The 12,446-nt window shown below is 41.8% G+C and overlaps 1 protein-coding gene across 1 annotated transcript in view; it reads left to right on the forward strand.

The window, feature by feature from the left end:
* PDE8A (phosphodiesterase 8A) overlaps nt 1-12,446 on the forward strand; it is a 145,417-nt gene that overhangs the window by 59,270 nt on the left and 73,701 nt on the right. Inside the window, exon 2 of the mRNA XM_082736149.1 lies at nt 11,870-11,926. Coding sequence (XP_082592275.1) covers nt 11,870-11,926 — 57 coding nt within the window. The remainder of the gene's footprint in view (nt 1-11,869; nt 11,927-12,446) is intronic.

A 12,446-nucleotide genomic window follows, 5' to 3' on the forward strand; every position in this document is an offset into this window, starting at 1 on the left:
GGACACCTGGGTTGGCTCAGTTGGTTCAGCGTCAGACTCTAAAGAGTATAAATATCGGCTCAGGTCATGATCTTAGGGTCCTGGGATCTGGCGCCCCGTCAGCTCCGTGCTCAGCGGGGAGTCTGCTTGTCTCCCTCTCTCTGCCTCTCCCCACTGCTTGTGCCCACGCATGCTTGACCCTCTCTAAAATAAATCTTAAAAAAAAAAAAAAGACCACTACGTTAAAAGTAAATGGTTAAAGACCTACCACTAATTAAAAACAAGCAAATGTAGCTATATTAATTTCAGAGCAGCCTTCAAAGTAAGGGAAGTTACCAGGGATACAGAAGGACACCACGTGATGATAAAGAGGTCAGCTCTTCAAGAAGACCTACCAGTCCTTTATGTGTATGCACCCAACAATATCAGCCTGCGTGAGACGAAAACCAACAGAACCGCAAGGAGAGAGAGAGGAGCTCGCCCTCACGGTAGGGGACCTCAACACCTTTCAGAGATGGACCTGTCCAGCATGCAGAAAGCCAGTAAGGACACGATGGAACACAATACCACTGTCAATCAAGTGGATATAATTGATATCCATAGACGACTTCACCCAATAGTAAAGTACACATGCCTCCCCCTCCCGCCAACTTCCTGTAGAACATTCACTAAGATAGACCACATTCTGTGTACAACACTTGAACAAATCTGAAAGAACAGAAATCATATAATGTCTGATTTTAGACCACAGTGGAAGTAAACTAGAAATCAGTAACAGACAACTGGAAAATCCCCAAATATGTGGAGATTAAACAACACACTTCTAAATAATACATGGGTTAAAGAAGAAGTTTCAGAAGAATTTTAAAATACTTCGAGTAAATGAAGATGAAACACAACTTATAGAGATTTGTGAGATGCAGCAAAAACAGTGCTTAGAACACATAATTTAAAAAGGTTGATCGAAGATTGGTAATCTAAGTTACCACCTTAGGAAACTTGGGGGAAAGAAGAAGAGCAACCTAAATCCAAAGTAAGCAGAAGAAAAGAAATAATAGGAATTAAGGCAGGATTTAATGAAATTGAAAACAGGAAATCAGTAGAGAAAAATTGATGAAACCAAAAACTGGTTCTTTGAAAAGATCAGTAAAATCCGTAAGCCTCCAGCCAGGCTAGCTAAAAAAGAGTGGATACAAATTCTGAATATCAGAAATGAAAGAAGGAACTTCATTACAGATTCCATGAAGTTAAAAGGCTAATATTATAAATAATTCTGTGCCCCCAGACTTGATAACCGAGATGAAATGGACCAGTTCCTTGAAAGACACAAACTGTCAAAACTCACGAGAATTTGATGATCTGAATAAGCTCATATCTAGTGAAGAAATTAAGCCAGTAATGAACAACCTTCCAAAACAAAGTACCAGGCCAGTATGGCTTCTCTGCTGAATTCTACTGGACATTTAAGGAAGAGACTTCACTAAGTCTCTACAGTCTCTCTCAGAAGGTAGAAGCAGAGGGAGCACCTCCTGCCTCATTCTGCGAAGCCAGCATTATCTTAACACCAAAACCAGACACAGACTTTGCAGGAAAAGAAAACTACAAACCAGTATCTCTCATGAACATATAGGTAAAAATTCCCAACAAAGTACTAGTAAATCAAATAAAAACGGTATAAAAAGAATTTTGGGCCACTCCAAGTGGGCTTGATCCCAGGTAAGTGATGCTGGTGGTTCCGCAATAGAAAATCTACTAATGTAATCTATCACATCAACAGCCTAAAAAGGAAAAATCACATGAATATATCAGTAAATGCAGAAAAAGCATTTTTTTAAAAAGATTTTATTTGAGAGAGAGAATGAAGAGAGTGAGCACTAGAAATAGAAGGTAGAGGGAGAAGCAGACTCCCTGCTCAACAGGGAGCCCAATCCGGGACTCGATCCTGGGACTCCAGGATCATGACTTAAACCGAAGGCGGTCACTTAGCCAACAGAGCCACCCAGGTGCCCCCAGAAAAAGCATTTGACAGAATCCAAAGCCCATTCATGATAAAAAAACAAAACAAAACAAAAAACAAAAAAACCTCAGTAAATTAGGAATAGAAGGGAACTTCCTCAAATTGGTAAAGAATATCTACAGTAAGCCTGCAGCAGCTAACATCATACTTCATGATGAGAAACTTGAAGCTTTCTTGCCAAGATCAGGTATATGGCAGTAATGTGTCCCCTCTCACCACTGCTTTTCAGCATCACCCTGGCAACTTCTGCTAATGCACTGAGACAAGGAAAGGAAATAAAAGGTGTGCAGTTGGGAAGGAAGACTTAAAACTATTTTTGTTTACAGATGACATAATTTATGTAGAAAGTATAAAATAATCGACAGAAAAACTAACACTTGACAGAATTCATAACTGATTATAGTAAGGTTGCAGTACACAAGGTTAATATATGAAAGTCCTTGCATGGGGCACCCGGTGGCTCAGTCAGTTAAGCATCTGCCTTTGCCTCAGGTCATGATCCCAGGATCCTGGGATCCACCCCTGCTTTGGGCTCCCTGTGCAGAGGGGAGCCTGTTTCTCCTTCTCCCCATTTGTGCTCTCTCTCAGTATTTCTGTGTCTCTCACTTTCTCTCTCTCTCTCTCTCAAATAAAATCTTAAAAAAAGAATTAATTGATAAGATGAACTTCATTAAAATTGAAAACTTTTGCTCTGTGAAAGACAATGGAATATTAACCAGCATCGAAAAGAAATGAACTAATTATGAAGCCATGGAGGGTGTAGAGGAACCTTAAATGCATTTGCTAAGTGGAAGAAACCAACCTGAAAAGGCTCCGTACTTGGACGATTCCAACTCTAGGACAGTCTGGAAAAAAGCAAAACTTTGGAGACAATAAAAAGATATGTGGTTAAGTGGTTACCAGGGGTGGGAGGAGATAATCAGGCAGAACACGGAGGATTTTTAGGGCAGGGAAAATATTCCATATGAATATTTGGAATATTCAAAATAACCAAAATATCCATCGTTATGGATAATCATATAATGATGGATACATATAATTATACATTTCTTCAAGTCCATAGGGTGTACAAGGCCAAGAATGAAGCCCATGGTAAAATATGGATTTGGGGTGATTATGTTCTGTCTCTATGAATTCATCTTTGGTAAAAAATGTACCATTCTGGTGAGCGAGGATGGTGATGGGGAGGGATATTCATCATGAGGGTAGAGGATAGCGGATATAAGGGAGATCTCTGCACCTGCTTCTTAGTTTGTTTTGTTTTAAGATTTTATTTATTTGACACAGAGAGATCACAAGTAGGCAGAGAGGCAGGAAGAGAGAGAAAGAAGGAAGCAGGCTCCCCGCTGAGCAGAGAGCTCGATGCGGGGCTTGATTCCAGAACCCTGGGATCATGACCTGAGCTGAAGGCAGAGGCTTTTACCCACTGAGCCTTCCAGGTGCCCCTCTAATAAATACAACCTTAAAAAGTTTATAAATACAATTCTAGGCATAAAAAATGGGTAGCTGGCTATAGAAGCCAGCAACTCTAGACTATGTAACTTTGATTTTACTTTTAAATTAGAAATTTATTTTTTGTTTTAAAACTTTCAGTTACACATGTAGTTTTAAAGATGTCCAAATGTTGACCACTTACATCATTACCTTAAACTAAGACTTATTTATGTTAATCTTCCATAGGTAAGGGTTTTGTGAGGTTTACAGTAAAAATACACTGGTTTTAAAAAGTGACTTTAACTCTATATATCACATTAGTACATTTATTCAGTATTTTGATAAATTAAAAAATCATTTCAGTGATTAATGAGGCACAAACAAGAAAAAAGTCAGATGTAGCAAAAAATAGAATGTTATGCAATTTAAGCTTTTTTAAAAAAAATTATTTATTTGACATATTACAAGTAGGCATAGAGGCAGGCAAAGAAAGGAGGAAGCAGGCTCAAGCCCAGGACCCTGAGATCATGACTTGAGCCAAAGGCAGAGGTTTAACCCATTGAGCCACCCAGGTGCCCCTGCTTTTTAGTTTTGATAGAAACCTAAAACTGCTCTGAAAAAAATAATCTTATAAATGTATTTAGTTTGGAGGGTATAAATATGCATTTTTGCTATATAAATACCAGATAACTTCCTGTCAGGATTTTACCTTAAAACCCTTATGAAGCAGCAGCCTTGGGAGAGTACATCCTCCCAAGGAAGCCTCCAGCCTGGCCGTTGCTGCTACTTGCAGTGAAGGGGGGCGGTGGCACCATCATCTAAAGCTTGGGACCAAGGCTCCAGCCCTCATCCCTGATATTCTGGATCCAAGGCCTCATCTGTCTTGGGGGGTACTTCACACTCTCTGTTGATGTCAACTGTACCCCTGCTATACTTCCATCTCTCCTCTGCACTTTCTCCTCTGAAACCCAAACTTCAGTTTTCCTTGGGACATAAGAACTTTTTCCTTGATTTTTCAGAGCTGGTTGGTGGAAATTTAAAATTAGACATAATTAGTAGTGGAAGTATTACAAAAAAGAAGCTTTAAAGAAATTCGTGTTACTTATGAAAAACAGTGTAGGTCAGTGCGAAGACTTAGGTAGCCCTCATAAAACAGGGCTCGTAAAAGACATGGTTTCCACAACAGAACCCCCAGCTGTGGACTGTGTCCCGAGGCTCTGATGGTTTAATGCAGGAAGGATCGGGGTGAGCAGTTGGACTCTGGCAGACTCTCTCAGAACATTCTGTTAGCTCCACACCTGGTGAGAATTTCCTCATTGCTCTAGAATGAAAGCAGGGGAGTCGTGAATGCTCGTGCGTCCCCCTCCACTAGTGGGGATGGCCGCACGTCACGACCCCTGTCATCACAGGCCCGGTGCGCTGCAGAGCCGCGTGTCTGTCACTCTCTGAAGCTTGGCTGTCACTCTTCTCTAGAGACTGTCTTCTCAGGAGACACATGGGCTTTCAGGGGGGAAGGGTCGGAGTTTAAACCCCCATCTTTCCAGTCTCCAGAATCCTGGCTGTGGGAATTGTGGGGGTGATTCTGCATCATTTATTCTGCTGTGTGTGTCTTCATTCTTGGTGTGGTCCCTTTGGGCTTCATGAGCTAACCCAGTGCAGTCTGGGCCGGCGTTCACGGTCAGGATGCTAGCAGCGGGCAGTTTACTGGCAGGCAGCCTTAGGAGCTCTGGAACAAGGCTCCGTGCTGTCCAAGTGTGCAGCGTGTGACCTCAACGTGCGCAGTAGTTGTACGGAGGCCTGGACTGAACTCCTCCCAGAGCGGGGCAGGACGCTCGTTTGTTCATTTATAGCTGGGAATCTTTCTTGTCGATATCCCGATGGTCTCTGCCTGCTGGATTCAGTGTTTCCCTGGAGGGAGCTCCGTGAACAGCGCCGAGCTCTCCCCTCCTGCTCTTCTCCCCTGGCAGCCTGTAGACCCTCCTCCTTCTGACAGGATGGTATGTGGTGATCCGCGTCCTCTTTTTTGAGGGTTTGGGGAGAGGCAGGTTCTAGTTATGTCATACTTCAGATTTCTGCCATTGGGATTCGAAGATTCTTAAATTTCAGTGACTCAGTTAAAGCGAAGTTTAGGGATGGGTTATCCTACGATGGGCTATTTTTTATGGCTCATTTTCTTGTCACCTTCAGAGGCAGTCTTCTTTGAGGGTTTCAGGAAAACCTTTATTTGTCCCTTGTACCAAATACATTAATATGATATTTAACAACTAGGTCCTGTTTTTTACACATGATATTTCAGGGTATCATGAAGTGGATGGTTCTTTGTGATTACCTTTGTGAATTCTAGAGTTTACCTTTGTGCTCTGAAAGAAATAGCTCTTTGGAAAAATAAAGTTTTAAAGATGCCTTAAAGTGTGTATGTGTAAAAAAAAAAAAAGTGTGTATGTGTACGTGTGTGTAAGGTTGTTTCCTAGCAAAAGTTTCTTGGAAAATCTTTTCTGCACGTACTTTAAAATTTATTGGGCATTTGCTCACAGTCAGGCATTGTGTTAAACTCTTTAAATGGTGCATTTAATCCAGACCCCATTTTATGCTCGACAATGTGAGTTTAGGGAAAAAAGGACAGACCAGTTTTACCCAAGCATGTGACTTGATTTTGGCATTCAGTTGGGGAAAAAGTCTCCTTGTAAATGTTTGCTGTTTAAATTGACTGAAGGGACAATCAGGAGCAGGTAAGGAGAGAAAAAAAAAATTGGACAGTGGGGATGGAGGTGGAGCATTTGGCCTGCTGGGAGAAGAACCCAGGAGAGCCGTTAGCTTTGCCGCAGGGTAGTTCTTGGTGCCATCTTGTGGGTGGATCTGGAAAGAACCAAGCGGACCCACACCAGCTTCTACTGGGACGCCTTGCAGAACCCCAAATTTCCATCAACACCTAAATAAAACTAAGCCGGATATCAGAACTCCAGTCTAGAAACCAGTGGAACTGATTATGTCCTGTCCATCAGCAAGTCCTCCTCACCCTGACTCCAGAATGCCCCAAAGCCATCTGCTCGTCTCCATGACAACCCCTGGGCTGCAGGGCCATCCTCTCTCACTTGGACTGCTATGGAAGCTTCCTCAGTGGTTTCCTTGCCTCTACTGTGCCTGTCCCACTGTCCATTCCCCACCAGGGAGCCATTTAAAATATAAAGGGGATCTGTTTAAAGGGATCTATTTAAAAAATAAAAAGTAGATCCTATCACTTTCTTGTATAAAACTCTCCAGTGGCTTTTGATGAAATTTAGGATAAAACTCAAGTTTCTTGCTCTGGCTTAGAAAGCTTGGCATCTTACTGCCCCTTTCTAGCCATAACCTCATCTCCTGCCCTCCTCCCCCTTCCTTTCCTTGAATGCCCCATTCTCACCATAGGTCCCATGCACCCCTGTTCCCTCACCTGGGGGCTCCTACTTCTGTTCCTTGTATGGCTGCCTTCTTCTCATTTAGATCTCGTCCTCCACGTTACTGCCTCAGAGAGGCCTTCCTGGACTCTGATTCAAAATAGCACCCTATTTAGTCTCCATCCCATCTCCCCCTGCTAGATAGAGATACTGTCTGTCCTGTTCTCTATTGGGTGTCGAATGCCTAGGAAACCAGTTAGCATACCGTGGGTGCCCAACAAAGATTGGTCAAGTGGGTGAATGCTGCTTTCTAGGTTCTCGGTCTTATTTCCGCTCAATATAGTGAGGGTCTCGTGATTTTAGGCCTTTCCAAATGGAGCATAAAAAGACCACAGGAATTCAGTTCCCCTCAGTTGGGTCTCACTCTCATCATTATCGTTTACCAACTGCCTAACTACCCTGCTCTGAGCGTCAGCCTTTTCATCAATAAAATGGAGTTAATGAGTTTACCTTACTCAGAGAGGGAGGGCTAAATTGGATTTAAGTATGGTTGGAAGAGTATTTAGCATATAATAGGCACCTCCTTTCTCTAGTAAAACTATCATGTCAGTGCAGATGTTTTCCCCTCCTGCACGGGGTTGGGCACTTCTTCGCACTCCCTGGTACCTGGCCAGCTCTGTGCTTGGCTTAAAGCAGAGGAGTACATGGTCCACAGGTGGCTGGGCTAATTTTGACTCTTCCCACCCAGGAACTGGTGTCTCCTGTCTTGTTGAAGGTGTGTCCCTTTGCCCAAATTACCACTTTGTGTGGAGAGAAAGACAATAAGGATGTACCGGGAAAACCTGGAAGGGAAGGTTGGCTCAGGGCAAAATCTTGATTTATGACTTTGCTAGAGTTCCTAGGTTTGTAGACAATTAATGTAAATTGATCCTAGCATAACTTTTGTTTCTAATTAAAGGGGATGTAGGCAAAAGAATAGATCACATGATTCTTTTGTGGTTCCTAGAGTTGAGGCTTTCGTAAGAGTTCTTCCTTTTTATGTTCCTTCTTGAAATAAAGTAAATATGAAAACGTTCTGGAAAATGGGAGTACTGTATCACAAGTACATGTGTATGTAGAAACTAGTATGAGTATGATTTCTGGATAAACAAATGATTCCGAAAGATGAGCTCTTGAGTAAACACTGATTCAGAAATATTTCTTGAACGACTACCATGCCAGGGACTGTTTTGGATCTTGGAAATACCGCAATGAATAAAGGAGATAAGTCCGTATCTTCATAGCACGGACATTCTTAGTGGGAGAGGCAGACAGTAAAGAAGATAAATAGTAAAATAGGCAATTTTGCAAATGATGACTGAGAGCTACAGAGAAAAAAACCAAAGCAGCCAAGAGATAGGGTTGGTTTGGGTGAACAGAGGTTTTAAATAGATTCACACTCTGTATCTCTTTTCTCTCCCACCCCCACCCAGGATCCAGATTCATAACCCTGGTTTGGCCTTGTAGTGTCACTTCTAAATGTTAGGTCCGTTAGGCAAACAAGAAATCTGATGCGTGGTTTGTCAAAGTTTCAATAGTAATTCATTTCATGTTTCTGTCAGCCATATTTACAAATATTAGTTTACTAAAATACAGAAAGACTTTTTACAATCTCTCTTTAACAGTAAGTATTAATAAATACATATCTAAAAATCCAGAAGACTAAACTCAACAACTTGTATAATTACTAATATCCGTGAACATAGTGGTGTTTCTGTGTTGTCCAAAGATAGCAATTGCCTTTGAAGCTGAAAGATTACACCAAAGCTGTGATATTAGAATTAACTTAAGGGGGACTATCCTCTTTTAAATATTAATGTGCACAACCAGTTACTAAAAGGGCCATGACCTTGAAGCATTAGGTCAGTTTGATTCTGATTTTCATACACAAAGAAAGGAAGAATGCAAAAATTCTATAGTTCTGATCCCCTTTTCCAGAGCACTTGGGAAGTTGTTTACTCTTTGAGGGCCCACTGCTGACGTCCGCTCACTGAGTAATGTCATCAGATTTCCTGGTGGTGGTTATTTTGGGGGGGCAATGGTAAGTAGTTGTCCGGCTCTGCTGGGACACTGCTCAACAGAGGTCCTGAGAGCCGGATGTACCCCGTAGACAGGATGTGAGGTTCAAATGCAATCTAGTTAAGTAAATAAAGTAAGTGTTCGGTGGTAAATAGAGTTGTTGAAACATTAATGTTTTAAAATGATATCGTTAAAATTATACCAAGGTAAAATTAATAATTTTTTTTAAAATCTGTAACTTCTTTTATTTTTTAAAATAAATGCAGTAATGAGTTATTTTTGTAAGTTGAGATCATAAAGTTATATTTTCCTTTGTCTGTGAAAGTTATTTCACCCACTTTTGGTGTGGACCGTGTGCTCAGATTGTGTTCCTGGGAGCGATAAGGCTTTGCCCTGATCTATTCATACTTTTATCTTGTCCCTCAGTTTATAATCAACACGATATATAACGTGTGTGTGTGCACACACGTACGTATTCTACAAACATCCTAGTTATCATTTAAAAATCATTTTAAACTTTATTTAAAAATAAAAATTTAAAATTATTACATTTTTCCCCCCTCTCTGTTTCCTTAAGTTTGTGCTGTTGACTTTCTCAAACTTAGTGACTTGAAATCTTGGTAAATGTACCTCATTCTTGTTTGGTGACAAAAGGATTTAAGGCTGTGAATCTTGTCTCTTGAGTAAAATTTAGCAGCATCCCGTAAGTTTCGTTACATGATATTTTCATTTTTACTGTTTTCCAGATAATCTTTAGGTATAATTTGCATTTCCCTCTCTGACCAGGCAACTGCAAGTTAGTATTTAAAAATTTTTCAGGGCAGTGGTGTTTGTTGATTTTGCTTAAGTTCATGTTTTTAATTTCTGGTTTAATGGCATTATGGTTGAAAAATAAAAATGGTACCATTTTTACTTTCAGCAAAGTGTTTTAAGGTTTTCTCTGTGACCTAGTGTATCAAATGTTTTTATACTATTCATAAGTATTTTTTGCTCCTTTGAGACCTTTTTATCTACTTGACCCTTCAGAGCCAATCACCTAAGAGTCCTCTGTCAGAGGCTGCGGCTCTCTGCTCACATGAGGGACCCCGGCGCTGGCTGGCTGCTGCCTTCTCTTGGGCTTCCCACTCCCGAGTCTTATGCTTTCTCCTACGAAACTGTCCCCCCGGTATAGAAAATTAGTGAAATGATTTTTCTTCTCTTTGTTCTCCTGTCATTTTCGTCCCCCTTTTCTTTCTCCTGAGTAGGTCACTGCGTTCTCTAAGCAGTGAATCTGTACCCATCCTTGTATTTCCATTCGTTCTTTTAAACTTTGTTTATAAAAACCGACAGAAAACTCTTTGTTCAGATTAGTCTCTCACAGTGCCTCTTGCTTTCCTTCTGAGTGCACCGCGAGCGAATGATTGCGTAGACCAGACTCTCTTTGAAGACCCTCTTGGCCTTGGCCTCGCTGCAGCCAGCCTGCAGCTCCACAGCGCGGGGGGGTTAGGTGGTGCTGGGGGAAGTCTGTCCTTCCAGCCTCCCGCCCTGTACAGCGTCCTCCTCAGTCTTAGGTCTGGAATAGTAGTGGCCCTGGCTCTTCTTACGCCTTCCAAGAGATGAAATTGTCACAAAGAAGATCAGAAACTGAACTGGTGTCCCTTAGTTGGTAGACAGCAACTTCCAGCAGTGAGAAATAAACACAGACTTCCTCCATCCCAAACAGGCTTTGCTCCGTGTGTTTACTGTGGGGTAGATCGCTGCTTGAGGGGAGACATGGGAGGGGGGTGTCAGGTAGGAAATATCTCGTGGGAGAGCTTAGAGATCTAGGTCTTCTGCTGAAGATTTTTTTTTGGCCATGGAATCATACTACCACCCAGAGGCCTGTGGATCCCTTTAGTACTTAACAGTGTTTCTGGGAAAATTGCAGAAATGTGTCTGCTCCTCTGGGATCCACTCAGTGCCAGCATCCATCATTCAGGGCTATATTTCAGCCCCATAGTCTTCCTCCCCTGGGCTCCCTTATGCAGCGCACAGACTGCCCAAACCTTCCGGTGGTCCTGGGTTTGCAGTGAAATCCCAGCTACCACTTGCTGACTCTGTGGTCTTAAACAAGGTACTTGGAACCTCAGTTCTCCAACCGTAAACCTCACTGTGTTGCTGTAATGATTGAGCAAGATAACATATGTTCAGCAGTTAGCCTAGCGCCTAGTATACGCTCAGCCCCTCCGTTGGTGCTGTGATTTGATTATAACATTGCATTTACCTGTGTCATTTAGTGCTGAGTTCTCAAATAGATAAACAATTATTGATAAATACTGTGCTGGTCTGTAAAATGAAACTGTTAACACTCTCAGTGGGGCGTCCTTGGCTCTGATGTCGCATGATTCTAACTTCTGAATTTCATTATGAATGTGCCATGGGTTTTTCTTTAAAGATTTATTTATTTATTTATTTATTTGACAGACAGAGATCACAAGTAGGCAGAGCGGCAGGTGGGGGGTGGGAGCAGGCTTCCTGCCGAACAGAGAGCCCGATGCGGGGCTCGATCCCAGGACCTTGAGATCATGACCTAAGCCGAAGGCAGAGGCTTTAACCCACTGAGCCACCCAGGCACCCCTGCATGTGCCATTCTTCACGTAAGACTTCATTGTCCATCAGAAGAAAGATAGAAGCAGTGTTCATTCAGTGTCTAATTTTCGTGGGCCCTTCATATTGTAAACTCATTTGATCTTTGTGACAAATGAGAAACTTAAGACTGAGGAAGGCTGAGTAGTTCGCTAAGGTCACACCCTGCGAGGAAAAGCAGAGCCAGGTCAGGCTCATTCCAGGTCTCCCTCCCTGCTCTGCATCTTCCCTGAGGGTTGTAAGGAGATCCCTGGGATTCTGTGTATTAACGATTTAATTTATGTAATTTTTCTCTGGAGTAAAAAAAATCTCACTTTCATCTGTGGCACTGATTAGAGAGAAATTTTAGAGTGATCTTATCTTTAAAAAAAAATTCTTTTTTGAGCACACCTTTTTCTTACAGGTAGCAGTAGCTGACGTGCAGTTCGGCCCAATGAGATTTCATCCAGATCAGCTCCAGGTAATGATAAACCAATACTAAACCGTGCTGTAATTTTTACATGTTGATTTTCTTTAGGGGGAGGGAGAGGGCCTAACAGTGAAAACAGTTTTCTATTTTAGTTAATAGTAGTGGATCAACATTAAATTCCTGAAGCTGATAATAATATTCTAGTTAAACAAGAGAATGTATTTTTCTTGGACACACACGTGCGTACCTTACTTTGAAACGTTCAGCAATAAAGAAGAGAATGTGCATAATTGTTGGGGGGGCACGGAGAGCAAAGAGGGCAAAATCTTACCAGTTGAAGATAGAAGGGTCCACTAGCGTTCGGTACACTCACAGCTTTTCTGAAGGTTTGAAATTTTCCAGTACAAAAAAGCAAAAGCATGGTCTTTCCTGTGTTGCTGAATCAGCTCTTTCAGAAAATACTTAAATGAGCAGATCCAAAGTATTAGACAACATAAGCTGTTGAAGTTGAGCTCCAGTGTTATTTGATGGTTCCTGCAGACTAGCCATGGTTACTGTTAGGACGGGCAGA

Source organism: Mustela nivalis (genome assembly GCF_964662115.1).
Source record: "Mustela nivalis genome assembly, chromosome: 6".
In the NCBI taxonomy this organism is placed as follows: domain Eukaryota; kingdom Metazoa; phylum Chordata; class Mammalia; order Carnivora; family Mustelidae; genus Mustela; species Mustela nivalis.